General features: G+C 46.7%; 1 protein-coding gene across 1 annotated transcript in view; it reads right to left on the reverse strand.

Annotated features, from left to right (window-relative positions):
• Positions 1 to 22767, reverse strand: part of CORIN (corin, serine peptidase) — a 309818-nt gene that overhangs the window by 10493 nt on the left and 276558 nt on the right. Inside the window, exons 17-19 of the mRNA XM_027775590.1 lie at positions 13893 to 14009; positions 10841 to 10890; positions 10523 to 10697 (exon numbers count right to left, since the gene is read on the reverse strand). Of these exons, the coding sequence (XP_027631391.1) occupies positions 10523 to 10697; positions 10841 to 10890; positions 13893 to 14009 (342 nt within the window). The remainder of the gene's footprint in view (positions 1 to 10522; positions 10698 to 10840; positions 10891 to 13892; positions 14010 to 22767) is intronic.

Raw genomic sequence — 22767 nt, forward strand, 5'->3', positions numbered from 1 at the left:
ACGAGTTTAATACCGGCTCAGAAGGCCCCGGAAGGAACACACAGGAGCAGACAGATCCGTCCACAGTGCATCTTACAGATGCAGACGATTGGGCTAGAAGAAGAAGGAAGGCCGAGAGTCGGAAATCGTCGGTACGAAGGGGACTACTTTCTACTCGGTCATCAGACCCCCAGCAGCTGCAAGGAGACTGGCAGACCCTTGGAGAAGCCTGTGGCTCTTCACGCTCCAAGAGGAGGCAGCGGCTGAGGTGGACTTTAGACAAAGTATCCACTATTTTAAATGTCAGTTAAAAGTGTAAAACAAAGAAGCAAAGGGAGCCGGCTGCCTCTCAGTGGCCAGGCGCTGGGCGTTGACAGCCAATCTCACGGCTGTGTAGTCAACCGCGGTTCGAGTCCGGGACCCGATGGATTAAAGTCGCGCCGGGTGCGTGTGTGTGCGTGCCCAAGACCCCAAGAGGAGAATGGAGGAGAAGGGATTGCGGTGTGGCCATCCCCCTGGGGGGTGATTTCTCACTTTCTGTCTCCCTGTCTCTCTCTTTCTTGTGAGTGCATGTGCTCTATAGCAAAAACCTCTCCAAAAAAAAAAAAAAAAAAGACCAAAAAAAAAAAAAAAAAAAAAAGAATCACTGATCCTCTGTGGATGAGTTAACATTTCTAGTTCCAAATGAATGAGAGCCCAACTGCTACAGTCTCAGATGTGATTACTGAGAACCACCACGAAGGGCCCGGTCAGTGCAGCACATTTACTGGGTGGCTGCGATACGACAGGCTGAAAGGCATGGAAACACCAGGGGGAGAGGACAGAGCCCAGCACTTCACAGAGCTTCCCCTCTGCCAGGCTGTGGAGTCAACATGTGCACACAAACACACACACACACCACGCACGCACACACACACCGCGAACGTGCACACACCGCGAACGCATGCACACATACACACCACGCACACACACACATCATGCACACACACACACCATGCGCACACACACATCACGTGCACACATTCACCACGAACGTGTGCACACACACACACCACGCACACACACCGCGAACGTGTGCACACACACACCATGCACGCACACAAACACATGCACACCGCGCTTGCACACACACACTACAAACGTGTGCACACACACCGCGTGCACACACATCGTGTGCACACACACACATGAATGTGCACATGCACACCGCGCATGCATGCACACACACACACACACCGCTCATGCACACACCATGCACACACGCACACACATCACACGTACACACAAACACACATCACACACACAAACACACAGCGCATGTGCGCACACACACCGTGCATGCACACACCACACGTGCACACACACCGTGTGCGCTCACACACACAAACGCACCCCACGTGCTCACACAAACACATACCATATACGCACACACACACACTGTGTGCACACACACACTGTACACACACACATTGTACACATGCACACACACAAACATGCACTGCACACACACCGCGTGTACACACAAACATACATTGTGCGCACACACACATACCATGTGCGCACACACACACACCGTGAGTGCACACACACCACACACACAACCTCACACCGCGCGTGCACACACCACACACAAACTCACACCACACACACTCTCACAGTGCGCACGCACAAACACATTGTGCGTGTGCACCCACACTGTACACACAAACACACACAGCACGCACACACAAACACATGGTGTGCACACACACACACTGCATGCACACACACCGCGCGCACACACACACCGCGCGCACACACACACACACACACTGCACGGGTGCATGTAGAAGTGAAAACCTAGAGTGTTGGGAAACAGGTGACGGATGAGGGGGCATGTCACTTCAGCTAGGATGAGTAGGAAGTCCTTTCAGAAGACAACGCTGAAACTGAGACTGAAGTAATGGGGCGGGGGATTAGATGCCTCCCTACAGAAGTGTTCCGAACTGTGGAAACCGCCAGTGCAGAGGTCCTGAAGCAGAAATGAGCCTGGAGTTCCCGGACAGGAAGAAGAGCGGCACGTTCGGAGTCCAGCGAGTGACGGGAGAACAGAGGGAGGTGCAGTCCGACTAGCTCCCCCCACTTTGACATTTATTTGGTTATTTCTTCCAGGAGTGACATAGGAATCGGGGCCCAAACTCCCAACAGTGTCCTCACTCAAGGGTCCCTCCCCAGCCTCAGCCAGCAAGGCAGCACATGTGTGCCGGAGAGCACAGGGTGACCTCGGGCCGTAGCCCAGGACCTCCCACCGGCTTCCACACTGCAGAGCACGGTGTCCCCTTGTGCCGCCACATCTGCCAGGACTAGCTCCTCAAAGGCTGTGGTGAGAAGGTGCTGCCCTGCTCCAACGGGAAGCCACTGCAGGATTTTAAGCAGGGGAGTGACTGGTGTGGTTCGTGTTCTAGAAAGGTCACGAGCTCACTGTGCGACAGACAAGAAGGGAAGGAGAGGGTAGTCGAGATTAGAAACTGTCACTCATTGTCATGGACTGAATTCCTCACCTCCGGGTCATCACAACGCCATCTTATTTAAGGTGGGCCTACTGCAAGGAGTGGCTTCATGAAGGGAAACTCAGGCATAGGCATGCGGAAACGGAAAATGAAGATGAAGACAGAGACCTAGATGCCGAAGACTGCCAGCCAACCCCAGGACCTAGGGGACAAGCATTTCCTTTCACAGCCCCCAGAAGGAAGCACCCTGCCAGCAACTTATTCTTGGACTTCTACCCTCCAGAACCGTAAGTCAGTTCACTACAGTGCTCACGCCACGAAGCACGGTGCTGTGTCCCAGCAGCCCTGGGGAACTAACACAGCCACCCAGACCTGAGAGGGCAGAGGCTTGGATGAGGATGTAGCAGAAGGGGTTGTGCTCCCATTGCATTTTGGAAGAATACCCTCCAGAACTTATTGATAAAGTGAGATGAATTAAAGATAATTCCTAGGTTTAGAATATTAGCAATCCAATGGGCAATGGTGCCTTTCGCTCAGGGAAGTCTGCGAAGCAAACAACTTGGTCAGTGGCAGAGGAGCAGAATCAGTGGTTTTGCTTTGGCCACGCGAGGTAGAATGCTTCCTGTACACCCAGACAGATGTCCCACCTGGGCAGGTAAGTGTGTGTTCAAAGATGGCGTTGGGAGGGTGGCTGGGGAGAAATTTGGGCTGGGCTGGGGGGTCTAAATTTGAAAGTCATGAACGAATATCTAATATTCATATGTGGTATTCACACAAATCCTCGCTATTCATATTTGTTCATATATGAAAACGTGTCGGGAAGCATGTAATTGACTGAGTGTAGACAGTATTGGGTCCTGGAACACAAATGTATTCAGAAGCCTGAAAAGGAGGAGCTGGAGAAAATGAGAGTGAAGAATAGCCAGTGAAATAAGAGGAAAATGGAAAGACTTCTTATTACCCTAGAAGAAAAAGGAAGTATTTTAAGGAGGATGTGATGATCCAATATCGAAGGAGGGACCCAGGGAGTAGAAAACTGAAAATGCACCATTGGGGGTGTCAAGATGGCCGTCGTTAGACTTTGATAAGTGCCATTGCTGTAGTGACCTTGATGGGAGTCGGAGTGGGCTGAGGAGAAGGTGGGACTTGGAAAGTGGACACGGTGAATGTAGAAAATGCCTGAAGGAGTTTTCCTGGGAAGAGCCGGGTAGAGCAGTAGTGAGGGTGGGTTTACAACCCAGAGCAGTGAGTCTGAGTAAGTGAGATGCAGGCCTTGCTGCTGAAAGGAGTGATCCAGCAATAAAGCAGAGATCGGCCGGCAGGTGGCGTGGTGGTTAAGGGCGCTGGACTCCCACATGGCCGACTGGGGTTCGAGTCGCGGACCTGGAGGCTTGCTTTCTCACTTTCCCTCTCTTTCTCTCTTTCACACTCTGTCCCTCTCTGGTCAAATTAAAATACGTAAATAAATACAGTTAAATAAAATCATTCTTTTAAAAAATAAAAAAGGGAGTGATCAATGATGCAAAATTGAATGGATGACGTTAAGGGTAAAGTCTTCGGAAAGGTGAGAGATGGTATGTTCATCCTTAAACAGGGGCGGGGACACATCTTCCACCATGCCTCGAAGCAAGGCAGAGAACGTGGCCGACAAGCAGGATGTTCTTGGACGTGGTGAGGTGAGGTCAGGAAATGCTGGCATCCAGTTACCGGGAAGTATGCGGTGAGCTCAGAACAGGGTGACAGCCACTGGGAGGCAGGAGAAGCTGTGGCACAGCTGACGCTGAGGGCGGAGTGACCTTCTCAGAGGAATATGGGCGTGTTCCCATGTTAGGGGCTGTGACCGCACACTGGTGCGGGTCCGGTCAGCAGGTGGTTCGTGACAGTCCCGCTGCTCGGGTAGCGGTGTGACACATGAGAAGGTGGTGGCCAACCACGAAGGTCACAGCGGGGGCTGAGTTTCCGGAAGCCCCACCGTCCAGGCCACCTGCTGGCTAATCCTAGGCTAGATGTCTTCCCCTGGAGATGGGAGAAGACAGAAAGCACCTCCCTGAGGGGAGGGCAGGGGGATGGGGGCAGGTCAGAGTCACCCAGGGACTTTTAAAACTTGGGGCTTGAACTGTCTAGTGATGCTGGAAAGCAGCGCTCCAGGGAAGGGAAGACCCAACCCAGAGGATTTTTGTTTACAGGACATTTACTGATGGAACGGGTCAAGTCTCCAAAGGAGATCGAGTGGAAAACACGTGGTTTTGTTGTTTTAGGGTTCGCCATCGGGCGCAGGGGCTTGCCAGAAAGACAGAAAGAGGGAAAGTAAGAAAGCACCCCCCGATACACAGGGGGTGGCCACATGCAATCACTTCTCTGCTGCTCCCTCCGGGTTTGGGGCACGCTCACACAAGCACCCGTGTGATATTCGAGCCGCCAGGTCTGAGACTAAAACTATGGCCAGCCACGTGGCAGTGCGGCACCTTCACCACCCCGCCACCGCTGACCCCGGAAAACACTTGGGGATGACGGGCACAGTTCATGGGCTCCTCGCCGGTCACCAGGCCATCGTGGGGGCACGGCACGGGCTTGATGAAGAGTCGAGCCCATTCCGTCACTTCATTTTGGAGTGTATCAAAAGTCTGTTATGGGGACCAACAGATGGCATAATGGTTATACCACTGGACTCCCCATGTTCATCAACCGTGGTTCGAGTCCCGGAACTGGCAGCTTCAAACTTACGCTGGGCACGTGTGTGTGCGTGCCCAAAAACCCAAGAAGGGAATGGAGGAGGAGGGACTGCAACATGGCCAACCCCCCTGGAAGGTGATTTCTCACTTTCTGAGTCTCTGGCAAATGCATTCACCCTATGGCAAAAATATCTCTAAGAAAAGGAAAAAAAAAAAAACTAAGATTGGATGGGTGGATGGGTAAGCAAGACGATGATTTTGTTCTGTGGAGAGTGAGAGTGAGCTGTCCTTCTCTGGCCCAGAAACAGGTGGAAAAGCCAACTGAGTAAAACAAAGATCCGCCTGATGTCGAAATCAGGCACGACACTATTCTGCGTCCTTGGGGCTGTTCTCCCCCAGTTCTGCAGATCGTAAACAGAGGATTACAAAACATTAGAGGTCTGCTTGGCTTTTTTGGCAGAGAGCTCTAGGGACGAAGAAGTTAAAAGTCCTGGTGAAGAGGCTGAAGGATGAGCCCAGGACCAGGAAAGCGAGAGAAGGAAGGACAGGGAGGCTGATGGACTCAGGTGACTCGGGAGGTAGTGCCGACGGACAACCGAGAGTCCTCCTGGACTGAAGGCGGGGCAGCAGAAACCAGGGAATGGTGGCTTGGCAAGATCCGGGTTCTGGTCCCACGGTGGGGTGACATGCAGGTCTTCCATGCAGGTATCTTGAAGAGGAGCTAGACGCTTCTGACCAATCTTAGTTTGGGCCAGCCTAGGAGTTTCATCGTTAATCTTTCAGAGGGAGAAGTAGGCAGGAAACCCGCTTGGTAAATTATCCTGGAAATCCCATCTTCCTTAGCTCTTTGGAAGCTGAATTCTCATTAGGGCATATGGGACTCGATCTGGTCAACCCGGAGCCCATGCCTTTGATTTTCATTTGGGATTTTTAAATACTTCTCCATGGAAGAACGAAATAAGCATGTCTTTTTTCCTCCGTATAATTAAATGAGAAAGGCTGAAAAGACCTACAGGCGGTCACTCCGGAGTTGGCCAAAGTTCGATCAGGAAGCGAAGTAAATCTCATTCATTGCAGGGGCTGAGGGCTCCAGCAGAGAGCAAGGCTTTCAAGTGCAGTTCTCAAATGCTCGGAGGCCACTGGCCAGGGTGTAAAACAGAGTCAGGGTGATTAGCCGGCATGTAAGCCAAGGCTTGTTTGAAGTTGGGCAATTTCTAACTCCTTCCAGCCAGGCCCCGCTTGACAATTCCAAGGTCAGCGTCCCATGAAATCCCCCCGAGGTCTTCAATACCATCTCCATCTCCTCCCTTCCACACACAGACCGAGCTCTGGCAGTGTTCCTCCTTCACTTCACAGAGCTGTCCGCGGAAGAGGGGCCTTGAACAGTGTGGAAACGGCTGGAGCGTACAGCGCTGTCTCCTTACAGGGCTGTCGGATTGGCTCACGTCGCCTTCTCTTGACGAGGGTACGCTGTAGAACAATCTCCTGCCGTCACGGTTAGAAATCCGAACTAGGAAAGACTTCTGGAAACGTCTGGTCCCTTCCAGAGCAGAAACATTGCAGAATATGCCTTGCCAACCTTTCCAGACTCGCCCACTCATTCTGGGCCTTACGCATTATTTGTTCACCAGAGGAGGTACCAGTCTGAATTTTTAAACCATTTTTATAAAGAGTCATCAAATCACGGCACATACACATTTTGATTTTATGACCGTGTATCACCCTGTATTCTAATTCCATAGCCCTGAACGTCTCTCTCCTCACTAGGTGAGTACCGCACGGAGCTAAATATATGTGCTGGAGGGGCCAGCAGTTGGCGTAAGGGCTATGTCACTGGACTCCCATGTAGTCAACCGCAGTTTGAGTCCCGGACCCGGTAGCTTAAACTCACGCCGGGCACGTGTGCATGCGTGCCCGAGATCCCTAGAGCAGAATGGAGAAGGAATTGTGGCATGGCCATCCCCCCTGGGGGGTAATTTCTCACTTTCTGTCTCTTTGTCTCTCTCTGTCTTTCTGGCAAGCGCACGCGCCCTATAGCAAAAACCTCACCAAAAAAATTTAAAATAAAATAAATAAATAAATATATAAATATATGTGCTGGGACCGTGTCCATGGAAACCAGGCTACCGATAGGCGAGTCGCGTTCTATAGGAAGCTTTACTGCAGTATTTTTTAAATAGCAGCAAACTGGACCCAAGCTGAATGTGCACACGTAGGGGTGACAGAAGTTGTGGTACGCCTACGTGCTGGAGTCCCACTTAGCGTTCAGAGGCAGAGCACTGGAGGTTGCCCAGGAGGGATATCCAGGATAAAGGCAACTTACACGCAGAAACAGAGTGCACTCCGAATTGTGAAATAAATACTGCGGGGCCTGTGGGTGGCGTGGTGATTACAACACTGGCCTCTCACATGGCCGACTGTGGTTCCAGTCCCAGACCTGGTGGCTGACTTTCTAGCATCCCTCTCTGTCTCTCAGTCTCTCTCTGGTGAGTGTACATGCCCTATAACAAATTAAAATAATAATAAGTAAAACTAGATAAATAATTATTTAAAATAAATAAACCCACAAACACTGGTGCTTAGCGGACGTGTACGTGTTTATGACTCGGGAGGAACATTACTAGGCCTGCCCGAGGGTGTGGAGGGAGTAAGGGAGTCTGGAGGGAGTCAAATGGTGCTAGCCACGCACGGAAATAGCTCGCGCCGTGGTGCCGAGGGTGCAGACGGCCTGGGCTGGCCGAGGATTTGGAGTGAGCCTCTGTTAGGGTGCTACTGGCCGCTGCTGGGCAGGGTGACTTCGGACCCACTGTGAGCCCACCCCAGTCCTGTGACGTAGGGACGCCATTTCCTCATGTCACAGAGAAGGGCACTGTGGCCAAGAGAAGTTAATGGACTTACCCATAGTGGCATGGTCAGGGGCCAAGCTAAGACAAAATAATAATAGGCAAGTAAGTCAAAAAATGAGACTGTATTATTTTTCTAAACATTAAACTGGTCAAATTTAAAATAATGAGCTTAATTCGATGATAGAACTGTGAGTTGTTCTCATCTTAAACTTGTATTACTATTGAATGTTACTCTTCTTAAGTTTATTTCTTTTTTATGAGAGAGAGAGACAGTGAAAGTGAGAGAGCGCCTTCAGTGGGGTCTCGTAGGCCAGCAGGTGGTGTGGTGGTTAGGGCGGCTGGATCCCGCATGGTCAGCTATACAGTTTGAGTCCCAGACCCGGGGGTTTGAAAAACACACCAGGACGTGTGTGAGTGTGTGTGTGTGTACCCCAAATCCTGAGTGGAGAATGGAGGAGAAGGGACTGTGGTGTGACTACCCCCTCTGGTGATGGGGGTACTTTCTCACTTTCTCTCTTTCTCTCCCTCTCTTTCTCTGTCTCTTTCCAGAGAGTTCACGCACCCTATAGCAAATTAAAAATAAATAAATAAATAAAAGTGGGAGAGTCTCACGTCCCCATCCACCCCTCGGCCTTCCCAGCCAGCAGGTCTCTGACGTGCGTGCTCTCGCGCGGTGTGGCCAGTGTGTGCAGGTCAGCCTGGGCCCAGACCCAGCTCTTCCGTATGGCCTCCGGCTCTGCAGAGCGGCAGACCACGGTAGCGCCACAGCTGCTGGCCTTATTTTTACTTTTAAATAAAATAAAGTGATTAAGATCTATCAAGTAAAGTGGATGGCATGGCAGTTTCCAAAACTGTCCTCGGATCCTTCGATGTGGAGGGCTCTGCCTCCCTCCCGGAACCCGAAGGTCTCACGAGAGCTCTGACCACAAGGCAGGGACCATGCTCCGTGCCTCTGCAGACTGGTCGGAAATGGTGCTCCAGCTTCCTCCAGGACCCCTTCTTAGGAAGCTCACTAGGAAGGATGCCAGCCACCATGACTTGAGTCCCACTCTGAGAGGAGGTGCCCAGACCCCAGGCAATACCAACGGCCAACTTAGAGCTTTGACTCTTCCAGCTGAGGCCCCAGACATGGCGGACATGAACTGCACCAGCGGTGTCCTGTCCAAATAGCTGGCCCTCCAGCATTGTCCGTAAGCAAAACCGAAATTCGCCTGGTTGCAGTTATTGTTCTTTGGGTGGTTGTTGTTAGAGGATTATTTTTAGTTTTATTTACTTATTACTTTTTTAAATTCACCAGAGAAGTAGAGAGAGAGACAGAAAGTGAGAAAGCAAGCTGCCAGGTCTGAGACTCAAACCATAGTCAGCCATGCTCCAAACACCGTGCCACCTGCTGGCCCGTTTTTTTTTTTTTTTTCTTTTTGTTGTTGTTCTATTTTTGTTCCTAAATCACATAATGTTAGATAGTTGGAGCAGGTGGGGTCCTTCTGTCACTATGTTTGTCATTGGAGTCATTTCTTCTACTCCTTATGGGTATGTCGTGATGGCTAATTTGCTGTGCGAATCTGGCCAGGATGCAGTGCCCACACGCTTGGCCAAACAAGATTCTGGAATCTTCAAATAACTGAGTATACACATTTTTATTTTATGACCACGTATCACACTGTATTCTGAGTACACGGACCTGGACGTCCATGTGACTGCATAGACCCGAAGGTAGCGCCGGGAGGGATTAGCCTTTCAGCTGGTGGACTTTGAGGAGAGCAGGTTGTCCTCATAACATGCGGGCCTCATCCACTCAGCCGGAGACAAACGGAACAGAGACTGGCCTCCGCAGGGCAGGGAGGAGTCTGCCCGCAGAATGGACGCCTCCGGCCCCCTGCGACTCCTGCCCGAGCGTCAGCCTGCTGGCTTACTCCATCGGATTTAGGACTCACCAAGCTTCCAAAATCACTTGAGCCTATGATTTGAAAAACCTCTCCCTTGGGGCCAGCAGGTGGCATGGTGGTTCAGGGCACTGGACTCCCACATGGCTGACTGCTGTTCGAGTGCTGGACCTGGTGGTTTCCTTTTTCCACCCCCCCACTCTGTCCCTCTCTGGACACATTAAAATAAGTAAATAAACAAAGTTAGATAAAACAATTATTTTTTAAAAAATCACTCTCGTTTCTTTAGAGAATCTCATGCACATAACGGACCTTTAACTGCTTTCCAACGACTTACCCGTACCCTCATCTCACAGTACAGCCAAGTACTTCCTACATATGTAACTTATTTAAGAAGATTGGACGAGAGGCTAAAACCAGGTGGGGGCCAGTGTTCTCAGCCTCCTTCTCCGCCCCCCAGGACGTAAATCAGAGACGGAGCAGCAGGTACCCAGGACAGCCCAGCGTGACAAACTGGGACAGAGGTCCGAGAAGCAGACCCACAGTGGCTTTTGCACTGAAGTGGCTTCATGGAATTCCATGTGCCACTGAGAATTCCCAAGTGACGAAATGATCAGATCCAGGCAAAGCGTCAAAGAAAAGGTGTAACTCACCCCTCGAAGCAGTGGGCGACTGTCAGAACCCACTTCTTGGCAATGAGGACACAGCCGCAAATGTGCCCACTGGGTTCACTCTGCAGAGAACACTGCCAGGGCCACCGTCCGGGGCGACTGGTGCGGCCCCCGAGGATCCTCTTGCTCATGCGGGCAGCAGGGCGGCGCCCACAGTCTAGCAGGGAGTGAGACGGGGTTGGTGATCGCCCCTAACCCAGCTCAGCCTGGCTCTTCGTCGTTGGGGACAAGCGGTGATTCCCCCAGCCAACCCCGTCGAATCGAGTGCCCACCCCTCTGCTATGCTACAGCGTCTCTCACCTCGTTTAGCGCACAGAAGAGCAATCTTCCTTCTGCTCCGACAGGACTGCCTGGATGGGGAAACACAGGAGGGCATAGCGTTATGTATTTGCTGTTCACTTGACGCACCTCACCAGTGGAGGCGAGGCGTCGGGGCTGGGTCACCAGAGGCCACGCTCTCTGTGGTTACTCTTAGTGCCAGACGTCTCAACGCCGAGCTGTGGAGGACACCGGCTTTCTTGAGTTTTTAAATTGATCTAATATCAAAATATAAGTTCACATTTGTGAAATGTCTCCTATATCATCTTAGCTGGTGGAAGCACCCATGATACCATCTCATGCCCTGAGTCTCAAGGGCGGGAGGTGGTGGGGTGGGTGGTGGTGGGGAGGTTGCTTCTGAGAATTAATGAGGAGAGGGAGCATGTCAGATTGTCACGCTCATGGAGATGACCACGTGCCGAAGTAAAGCTGAGAACTAATAGTCGTAGAGGAGTAAAATACTACAGGGCCATTGGGAAAGGGATGACACATTTTTGCCTAGAAAAATAGATCGTGACTTTCCTGATAACCTACTACTTCAAAAAGTTAAAGGCCAGATAAAGAAATGGAATATTTGGGACCAGCTGTTAGAATAATGGCTGTGTCGCTGGACTCCCATGTAGTCAACTGCAGTTCGAGTCCCGGACCCGGTGGCTTAAACTCATGCCAGGCGCGTGTGCGTGCGTGCCCAAGATCCCAAGAGGAGAATTGCGTAGAAGGGATTGCGCCGTGACCATCCGCCCTGGGGGATGGTTTCTCACTTTCTGTCTCTCTTTCTCTACCTGTCTTTCTGGCAAGCACACACGCCCTATAGTGAAAACCTCTCCAAAAAAAAAAAGAAAAGGAAAAAAAGAAATGGAATATTTATACGGAAGCAGAATTTTACCAAGACTGTCAAGGTTAATTGTGGACACAGGAGAAGTTGACAAAAGGAATGGAGGATTCCATTTATCCCATATAACTTTATCTGGTAGGATCAGAGCCAGCAGGTAGACGTCACAGGAAAGCATAGTTTGGGAAAGAAAGAATTTTCTAAAAGTCTAAGTTAACTTCACAAGCAAGAACACGTGCCATGTCGAAGGATCCTCTCGGGGTGGCTATACAAAAGAATTCCATTTGGAGTGAGTTAATTTTTTTCTTTTTTTTTTTGGAGAGGTTTTTGCGATAGGGCGTGTGTGCTCACCAGACAGACAGAGACAGAGAGATAGAAAGCAGGAAATCACCCCCCAGGGGGGATGGTCACGCCACAATCCCTTCTCCTCCATTCTCCTCTCAAGATCTTGGGCACGCACGCACAGGCGCCTGGCGTGAGTTCTAAGTCACCGGGTCCGGGACGCGAACCGCGGTCGACTACGTGGGAGTCCAGTGACATAGCCATTACACTAACTGCTGGTCCCAGAGTGAGTGAAATTTTAATCACTAAGTTTTCACTTCCAACCATGAGAATTTATTTACAATGTAAATTTAAAAAAACACCTTGGGAGTTCCGAAAGTCCTAGAACATGCTTAGAATTTTAGGTCTCTCAGATGAACAAATATCCATCCCTCACGATGTCAGCCCCACATTCCATTTTACTGTATTTACTCTTCTTGCTATGTTTGCATGGGAGCACGGGAGAGTGTTGGCATAGAGTAAATTACGCGATACAGGAAAAGCTCGTTTGCTTTTTACCTCCCCTCCTTCTGATGTCCTAAACGTCCTTAAGCTCTGCTCCTTTGCTGCACTTCCCAAGCTGAAACAGATTTTGTGTCCTACCTTATGATCTCTGTCCACCCATATGACGTATGCTCTTTGCGAGCAGAGCCCTCGATCACTTCCACGTCCCCTCCAAGCCTCATACTCAACTAGTATACAAGAGATTCTCAATAACTAGTTGTTATTTGTTAGACTAAAAAATCAAAACTTTTAGAAATAAGAAAAGTTACCAAAAACTGTCCACCCCAACTCTTAATAGAAACCCATGGTCCTATAAGGTCATACATCTAGTTAGTAAGCCAGGACTAGAACCAGGTCTACCAATTACCAATTTAGAATGAGTTTATTTGACCTCAAAGCGTTTTCTTCACATTTCTAGTCTGGAGAAACAACTCGGTCCATTGAAATATTCAGGTCAATGTTTTGGATGAAGTAGGTGACAAATACTCAGAAATTTGGCTGCAAAATTTGGTCTATGAGAAAAATGTCAAGACATTCTAAGGGGAAATGGTCTACCTTTAGTTTTCTTCTTGGGAATTCTTAATAGGTGATTTCCCTAGCCTTCATACACTTTGGAATCAGAGTTATTTCGTTTGAGTTCAGAGACTTTCAGGTACCACCTGCGGGCTGTGAACTTTGTACAGTTAGTCAAAGATCTTAAACCTTACTGTCCTCAGCTGATAATGGGATCATTATTCCCAGGTCACAGGTCTGTTGTGAGGATTAAATGAGTCAGTTTATGTAAGAATACCGAGCTGTGTGCCTGTGAAGAGATCTTAACAAGTGTTAATCCCCTCACTTTATATTTTTCCTACACCCCCAAAAAGGTAGTAACTCTCTTTAAGATGCCATACTATTTTAGAGGAAATTTAAGAGCACTTGAAAGACTACTTGATTATAATTTAGTTTTTTCTTTTTTTCTCAGACTCTTCAAGTTATACTCGTTCTCAATACTTCAATTCTTTTTGTTAATTAGTTCCATGTAGCATCTTAGGAAGTGTAGACATTTCAAATAGGATATGAAACAAACACTCCAAGATCAGAACCCAATTTCCTCCTTCCTCACCATGATAGTTTCTGTAACTGTGATTAAAGAAAGACTTTTAGCCAAGAGGGAAAAAAATCGAGGTCAAGAAAAAATAAATGAAACCAGTGTTGAAATGTAAAGGTCAATGGCCAGTCTACTGAAGCTCTTTATCTATGTGTGATGAATTTGGATGATTTTAAATTAAAAATGGAAGAAGGGCCCTGCTGATGAACTCTTGCTCCATAATCTAACTCTAGAGAAAGGAGGAGGTGGTTTGTGGTGTCGCCAACTCCACTGGGGGTAGTTCTTACCCGTTCACCAGCAGTCTGTGCAAAGTGCTTCCATTGAGGCTCTTCCAGTCGGAGTGCAAGGTCAGCCACTGCTGGTCTCTCTCCTGTTCCTGCACTGACGCTGTCACAGATGGCTCTCTGTGATGGAAGACAAATACCAGGAAAATATGCAAAGTACAATAATCTTTCAACAGGTATATTAATTATTTAGTATTCATTCTGTTTCAAAAGGAGACTAATTTATAGGGACCCGCAGATGGCATAATGATTACATCACTGGATTCCAACGTAGTTGACTGTGGTTCAAATCCCGGACCTGGCGACTTAAAACTCATGCTGGGGGCATGTGCGTGCAAGCCCAAGATCCTGACAAGAGAATGGAGAAGAAGGGATTGCAGCATGGCCATCCCCTCAGGAGGTGATTTCTCACTTTCTGTCTCACTGTCTCTCCAGTGAGCACACACGCCCTATAGCAATAAACTCTCTCTCTAAAAAATAAATAAATAAATAAATAAATAAATAAATAAATAAATAAATAAATAAAATTTTAAAAAAGATGATTCAATTATAAATCAGTATTTCAAGAGGGAAATTTGGATTAGGGGAGTTTTGGGGATGCCACTAGCAAGAAGGGAAGTTACTCGAACTACACAGCAGCAGTAAAGACCCACATTGTCACAGCTGTGTTACTCGGCTGACACGTATCTGAACTTCATAAGGGGTTAGAGCTCTAAGGTAAATGATATAAAAGTTCCATCATCTAAACAAGAACAGGGGTAAAAAAGTAAAATAAAATTTATCTAGCTAGGGTCTTTCTACTTTTTTCTTGCCCATAGTAATCCTGTAATAAAGCAATATCTTAAAATAAAATAAATAACAAAGAGAATCTATGACCACTTAGTATCTACTAAGATAGTATAAAAATTGTAAGTGGAATTTTTTCAACATACTGCAAAATCTTTTTTTTTTTTTTAAGGTTTTTGATATAGAGCACATGTACTCATTGGAGAGAGAGAGACAGTGAAAGGAAAAGTGAGAAATCACCCCAGTGGAGTTGGCCACACCACAAAACCACCTCCTCCTTTCTCCTCTTGGGATTTTGGACACACACGCACATGCACCCAGTATGATTTTTCAAGCCACCAGGTCTGAGACTCGAACCAAAATCAACATGTGGGAGTCCAGTGTCTTGACCACCACCCCATCTGCTGGCCCCAGTGCAAAATCCTTATATACTAAGCATTAAGAAGCATTTGAGAAAACAGATGGTGTTGGCAACATGAGTTTGCTCTTTATCTGTACTCGCACCCAATCACCACCGTACTTTCCTGTGTGTGTCTCATTCGATCATTCAAATAAACATGGTTACCTTGGACCCAAGGTTTAAAACCTTAGATTTCAAAGGCATTTAGGTTTTCATTTAAAAAATCCTATTCTTCATAAACCAGTTGGTTCTTTTAGGCAATCCAAATGATGGAGTCTTTACAAAGTTCATGGACAATGTGCTTTATGAAAAAACTATGTATGCGGGACCAGCAGTTAGCGTAATGGCTATGTCGCTGGACTCCCATGTCGTCGACAGTGGTTCGCGTCCCGGACCTGGTGGCTTAAAACTCATGCCAGGATCGTGTGCGTGCGTGCCCAAGATCTTGAGAGGAGAATGGAGAAGAAGGGATTGTGACATGGCCATCCCCCCTGGGGGGTGATTTCTTGCTTTCTGTCTCTCTGTCTCTCTGTCTCTCTTTGTCTGGCTGGTGAGTACACGTGCCCTATAGCAAAAACCTCTCCAAAAAAAAAAAAAAGGAAAAAACAAAAAACTATGTACGGATTTCAAAGTGTTTTGCACCAAAATGAGCATGTACTTCAATTTCATTTTTTGCAGTACCCTGATATTTTAGTAAGACCTTTCGGGTTTTTAATTTAAATAAAAAATAACCACCCAATGCTATCAAGAGTAGAAGAGGAAGCTATCTAAAAGCAGAAAAGCTGTTACAGAAACTGGAAAGAAATAAGAGAGAAGGAGGCAGGTGCTTTGCTGACAAAGGGAGAGCAGGGCAAGTCAGGTAACATTTCTTTCAAAGCGGAGGGGAGCTCTCCTGATGAAAGCTGGGGACAAGGGTGCAAGATGACATTGACAGAGACGTGTGCATGCCATCGCTTCTTGGTGGACATGCTAGAAGAACGGCAAGCTTCACCGAGGGCCCAAATGAGTGGGGACACGTTGAATTCTACCAGCACTAGGTCTGCTGACTTAATGACTTTCTGTTTTGACCCTTGATTACCATTTAAAAAATTTATTTATTTATTTAAATATTTTATTATTTCTTTACTTTTTCCATGAAAGAGAGAGAGAGAAAGAGAGACAGATACTTCCGATTGAGTCTTCACACTACAGTCTCCTCTCATTCTCAGTCGGCCTTGGGACGTGAGCGTGAGACCTTCCCGATGTTACAGAGCACTGTGTGGCTGCTCACCACCGTGGCTGGCCCAGAGGCCCTTGCTCACACGCAAAAAGGGAAGGGTTAAGAGGAAGGGAGATGGTCAGATTCAGTGACACCAAAAGAAAAATGATCATTTCTTTATTAATCATTTACAAACTACCGTCATTATAGGCTAGAAAAGAAAAGAAACAAAAGCTTTTCCATACTTGATTACTTTATAAAATATAGGAGAAAACCTCCTGAAAAGGACACTTGATTACGGACTAAGAATGAAATATTTCAAACAAACAGTCCTTCCTAATTTACTAATGAATGGATTGTAACAGTTTCATCTCAGATGTCATAAATCCTAACCAAACTGTAAGAAGAGTTGCCTAAGTTTTAAATTTGTTTAGAAATTGGAATGAACTATCAGATGATTGAAGACATCACAAAACCTACTGAAAAGTAAGAATTTCTTTCCCTGGACCAAAATGAGTCTAGTTTTCTCTCAGCCTCAGACACGCTGTCTGCGGCGCCAAAGGGGCAGAAAGTATGAGTCAGAGGTCGCACATGGTGCTTCTGCCGCTCCTGCTTCCTGGGGGCTCTCTGCCGTGGAGCTGCCTGCAGGCCTCCCTGACCCAGGCCTTTTTTTTTTTTTTTTGGAGAGGTTTTTTGCTATAGGGTGTGTGCTTGCCAGAGAGACAGAGACAGACAGAGAGACAGAAAGTGAGAAATCACCCCCCAGGGGGGATGACCACGCCACAATCCCTTCTCCTCCATTCTCCTCTCGGGATCTTGGGCACGCACACACATGCACCCGGGGTGAGTTTAAGCCACGGGGTCCAGGACTCAAACCATGGTCAACTACATGGGAGTCCAGCGACATAGCCATTATGCCAACTGCTGGTCCCAATATCCAGGCATTTTAACAGCCAAAGGCCAAAGGAAGATCAACTTCTGATTTTGATATTTAATCAAGTCGTTCCTTAGGAAGGTTTTCAGTTGAGAATGGGTGTAGTATTCTCAACTGGGCCGACTGAGGTGTACATCATGCTGGGTAAGGTCTCTTTAAAATCTAAATGATGGATAGCCATTGAATGCATAAATAATAATAATAATAATAATAATAATGAAAACAAGAAAGTTAAGGTGAGTTAACAATAAAAAAAATAGTAAGGTTTTCAGAGGACAAGCGGGACTTTCTGGAGAAGTGCAATTCAGCAGAGGGTCTCCACTGAGGCCGGGCAGGAAACCCGAGGCCCAGACCACCTCCCCTCAGCCTTTGACCCTACACGGCAGAGACCCTGAGGAAGGGCTCACAGAACACGGCGCCTGGGTGTTCTCGCGTTTCATTCCTTACCTGTGAACGAGAAAGGCTATTTATCCTGAATCTCTCCAGTGCATCAAGTGGAAAAATTAAGAAACTCATGAATAGGAGGAGGGGAGTGTCTTTATCAAAATTAGCTTCCTATGAGACGATGAAACACTGGCACACTCCTCGTGTGCAAAATTAAACCCCTCCATGCTAGAAATGCCACCCGATGGTCCCATAAGAAAGCACCACCTCAACAGATGGCTCTGTTTTTGCCATCAGATAGGATCTGAGCAGCTACGAGCATGATTTCAATTTGTCTTCCTCTTCACTTCCTAGCTGTATTAACTCATACTTGATAAATAAAAATTGTATAGATTTAGGTATGCAATATGATGTTTGGTACACACCTCCTTTGTGAGATAGTTACCATAATCAAGGTAATAAACATATTTGTTTTTGTTGTTACCTTTTTTAGGGTGGCAAAAATAGTTGAGATCAACAACCTGAGCACATCCCAAGTACAGGGCTAGCCCACACTGTGGTGGTTAAGGCAGCTGGATCCAGCATGGCCAACTACACATTTTGAATCCCAGACTTAGAGGTTTGAGAAACATGCTAGGTGTATGTGCATGCATGCCCGAAAATCTCAAAAGAAGAGCAAAATGAAGGAGAAGGGATTGAGATGTGGCCCTGTCCCATGAAGGATGCTTTCTTGCTCTCTCTCTCTCTCTCTCTCTCTCTCCAGAAAGCCCATGTTCCTTTTGGGAGAAAGAAAGGAGAAAGGAAGGAAGGGAGGGAAAGAGAGAGAAAGAGAAAGAAAGAAGGAAAACAAAAAAGAACAAGGAGAGAGAAAAAGAAAAGAAAAATTTTAAGTATAAGATACAGCATTTCTCAACACAAAAAAGCCATATATAAAAAACCCATAGCTAACATCATACTGAATTGGGGAAACAGCGAAAGCTGGGCTACCCACTTTCTGCCCACTCCTTTTCATTATAGTACTGGAAGTCCTAGCCAATGCAATCAGACAAGAGAATAAAATAAAAGGCACTTCTCTCTTTCTATTTTTTATTTTTTTAGAGAGAGAGATTTTTGCTATAGGGTACGAGTGCTCTCCATAGAGACAGAAAGCAAGAAATCACCACCCAGGAGGGATGGCCAAGCTACAGTCCCTTCTCCCCCATTCTTCTCTCGAGATCTTGGGTACACACGCACACATGCCCAGCATGAATAAGGTGCCAGGTCTGGGACTCGAACCACAGTCAACTACATGGGAGTCCAGCAATGTAACCATTACACTATCGGTTGGTCAAAAAATAAAAGGCATTTCAATAGAGAAAGAAGTGAAATTACGTCTATTTGCTGAAGACATGATTATATGTACAGAAAACTCAAAAGAATTTACTAAAAAAAAAAAAAATCCTGGAAGTGACAAGTGGATACAATAAAATGGTGGGATACAAAATCAACATTCAAAAATCTATAGCATTTCTAAACACAATGAGCAGACGGAGGTGGACCTGAAGAAAACAATCCCATTTACCACAGCCAGAAAAAGTGTAAGATACCTAAGAATAAACTTAACCAAAGAAGTCAAAGACCTCTACAAGGAAAACTATGAAAACCTAAAAACAGACCTTGAAAATGACACAAAGTGTGAAAGGACATCCCATGTTCCATGATTGGAAGAATTAATATAATCAATATGGCAATTCTACCCAAATGAATCTCCAGATTATTGCAATCTCAATCAAATTACAAAAAATATTCTTCACAGGTTTAGGGGGAAAAAATCACAGAATTTGTCTGGAGTCATAAAAAGACCTCATTATTGCCAAAGCAATACTGCCAAGAAGAGTGGAGTAGGAGTCATCTCACTCCTCGATCCCAGAATATATTACAAAACTGTGATCATCGAAACTCCTTGGAACAATGGTTTTCAAACTTCGGCGTTCATCAGAGTCCCCCTGGAGGACTGGTACACTCTGACCGTTGGTCCTAGCACCAGAGTTCCCGATTACGTCGTACACAGGGTCCAAACTTTGCCTCTCTACCACAGTCACAGCCGATGGTGACGCTGCTGGCTGGAGACCACATGTTGAAGCCATTGCTCCAGATCAGGGGCCAGGTCCCAGGTGGACCCAAGTCCTTGACCAAAACCTCTTTACCCCATGAGTGGAGGCATGGCTGGAAGAGGAGGGCTGGAGGATTTATGACCTAGGTACCACTGAAATTTTATACCAAATAATTATTTGCTGTGGGTGTTAGCATCACCCCTGGCTTCTACCTGCTGGTTTCTCTTTTTTTTCTTTTTTTTTGAGAGAGAGTTGTTGGGTTTTTTTTTTGTTTTTTGTTTGTTTGTTTGTTTGTTTTGCTCTAAGGCACATGGAGCTACAGAAAGAGACAGAGATGGAAAGTGAGAAATCACGCTGTGGGGGATGGCCTCGCTGCAATCCCTTTTCTTCATCCTCCTCTTGGGATTCTGGACATGCACATATATGTGCCCAGTGTAAGCTTAAAACCTCCAGGTCTGGGATTTGAACCATGGTCGACTGTGGGAGTCCAGCAATGTAACCATTACACCATCTGCTGGTTTCTAGGAGGATCCCACCGCTTCTGGACTGATCATCAGAAATGTCTGCACACATTTTCAGGTGTTCCCTAGGGGCAAAAGCACCTCTGGTTGAGAACCGCTAAATCACAGGGCACAAGACAAGTCCCTCTGCTCAGGCCAAAAGGCAGTGGGTACTTCCCAAAGAAGCCAAAGGGTTTGCCTGGCATTTGCTTCTTTGATATTGCGTGGTTGTCATGGAGTGGGCAAGCCCGGGGTTGAGCAGGACAGTGCTGAAATGGAGAAAGGCCTCTACTGAGAGCGCGCTGACCAAGTGCTGAGTCATAGGGAGAGCTGTTTGAGGAAGGGTCAGATGGGAAGCCCGGCGTGGGACTCTAAGGGAATCAGGAATCTGGGTAACTGCTCCTGGACAGCCCCTGACGTCCACTGACCGCAGTGAGGACTGACTCGCTCGTGCTCGGCTCTTGTGTCTGTGAGCACTGAGCACGCGCTTGGAGATAGGTTGATGGTGTTTGCGCCGTCTCCCTGTGATCGGTTGCAGGAATAAATTCTCTCCCCCTCTAGCCTCCGTCTCTCATTTCATTGACCGCAAGGAGCAGCTGGGCTCAGTTTGCCAGGACCGATAAGTCATAGACACACATTTCCCCTGTCGGAGTGGGATCATAGAACTTGGCAGAGCTCAGAATCTTGACATTCTGAAAGGAGCTATTCCAGGGCCCAGGGAAACAGCTGGCTCCCTAGACAGTGGCCTATTATTCTCCGATCAGTCACCTGGTGTTTGATAATAGGTGTTACAATTGTGTTAGGGCTGCTTCCTTAACAAAGCAAGGTTGGCGAGGCTCCGAAAGCCCAACGCCGAGTTCCAGATGGCAGCAGGGGAGCAGGGCAGAAGGCCCCGGCCCTGGTACACACTGCAGCAGAGGAACGAGGCCTGTTCTGTTGTGTTTATTCCTGGGCGAAAGAATGTTGAGTCTTCACCCACAGAACCTGACGGCTGGTCTTAAATACCAATGCCCTGTAGGCGGACAAGAGGACTTATTTTCAGCTCTTATTTTCAGGTGTCCTGCCCAGACTAGCAACAGTGGGGACTTGTTCCTACCAGACATTTGCTGTCTGATGGCAAGTCTCCCCTTGAATCCTGTCATGTCGTATCCCTGTTTGGTTCCAACAGACTTGACATGTTAATGCTGAAAACGAGTTATTTTGTCAAGTAGACATCTTGACAGAAAATCATTAACAGGTTCGAAACGAAGCAGGGTAAACATGACTGTAGAGTTATTTGTCTCGTTAGATGACTCAGCCTTCGACAGTAAAACTCCCCTCAATAGAAATGTTGGAATCAGAGCATAAAGTCTGAATTTATTTTTCTAGTAAAAACGGTAATTTTTTTTCTTTTTTAAAGTTTTTTTTGCCATAGGGCCCATGTGCTCACCAGAGAGACACAGAAAGAGGGAAAATGAGAAACCGCCCCTTAGGGGGCTGGCCCGTTGCAATCCCTTCTCCTCCATTCTCCCCCAGGGTCTCTGGGGACACATGCGCATGTGCTCAGTGTGAGTTTCAAGCCGAGTATCGTCTCAAAGCATGGTGGGCCATGTGGCAACTCAGCTCCTTAGCCACCACACCGCCTGCTGGCCCTGAACTCGGTACTCTTAAAATAATTTTATTGCAACTCTAATTGAAAATAGATCATTTTATTCCCTCACGATAGACATGTCTCCCTCAGAAACAGAGTATAACTGATTCGGCCAAGATCTAGAAATACAAGTGGCAAAAGCTCTCTCAAAGCAAAGGCGGGGAGCTATTAGATCATAAAATTAAATTGCTGAATGTAAGTATTTCATAAAATATCAATAAAACAAAATACTTAATCCATGTCCAATAAAAAAAGGACCAAATTATAAATTAAATAAAACAAAAATCTATAAAATGTAACTTCAACATATGTTATCATTCTAATATGATTAGAAAATAAAATGAATATAAAATATTTATAATAAACATTTTATTACAAGTATAAAAATTAATTAATCATAAACTTTTTATTTATCAATTGATCATCTATAAAATTTAATCTTTTTTTTTTTTGAGAGATTTTTGCTATAGGGCACATGCATTCGCCAGAGAGACAGAGACAGAAAGTGAGAGATCATCCCCCAGGGGGATGGACATGTTGCCATCTCTTCTCCTCCAATCTCCTCTTGGGATTTTGGGCACACACACACACACAAGCTCAGCGTGAGTTTTAAGCTGCCCGGTCCGGGACTCAAGCCACATTGACTAGATGGGAGTCCAGCAATGTAACCATTATGCCATCTGCTGGTCCCTAACGTTTTATTTTAAAAACTTAGTGAATAATATCAAGTTGTTAAATGTATTTTTAAGCCAAGCGTAATCTGTTTTGGAATCTACAGAGGTCTAAGTATTTTGTTCTGGCTATTTTAATCTTCAAAAAATCCCATCTTTTTTTTTTTTTTTCTTTCTTTCCTTCTTTTTCTATTGAGAGGTTTCATCTTTTTTTTTTCTTTCTTTCCTTCTTTTTCTATTGAGAGGTTTTTGCGATAGGGTGCATGTGTTTGCCAGAAAGAC

The sequence above is a fragment of the Tupaia chinensis genome, unplaced genomic scaffold (assembly GCF_000334495.1).
Source record: "Tupaia chinensis unplaced genomic scaffold, TupChi_1.0 Scaffold000054_1, whole genome shotgun sequence".
NCBI classification, from domain to species: domain Eukaryota; kingdom Metazoa; phylum Chordata; class Mammalia; order Scandentia; family Tupaiidae; genus Tupaia; species Tupaia belangeri.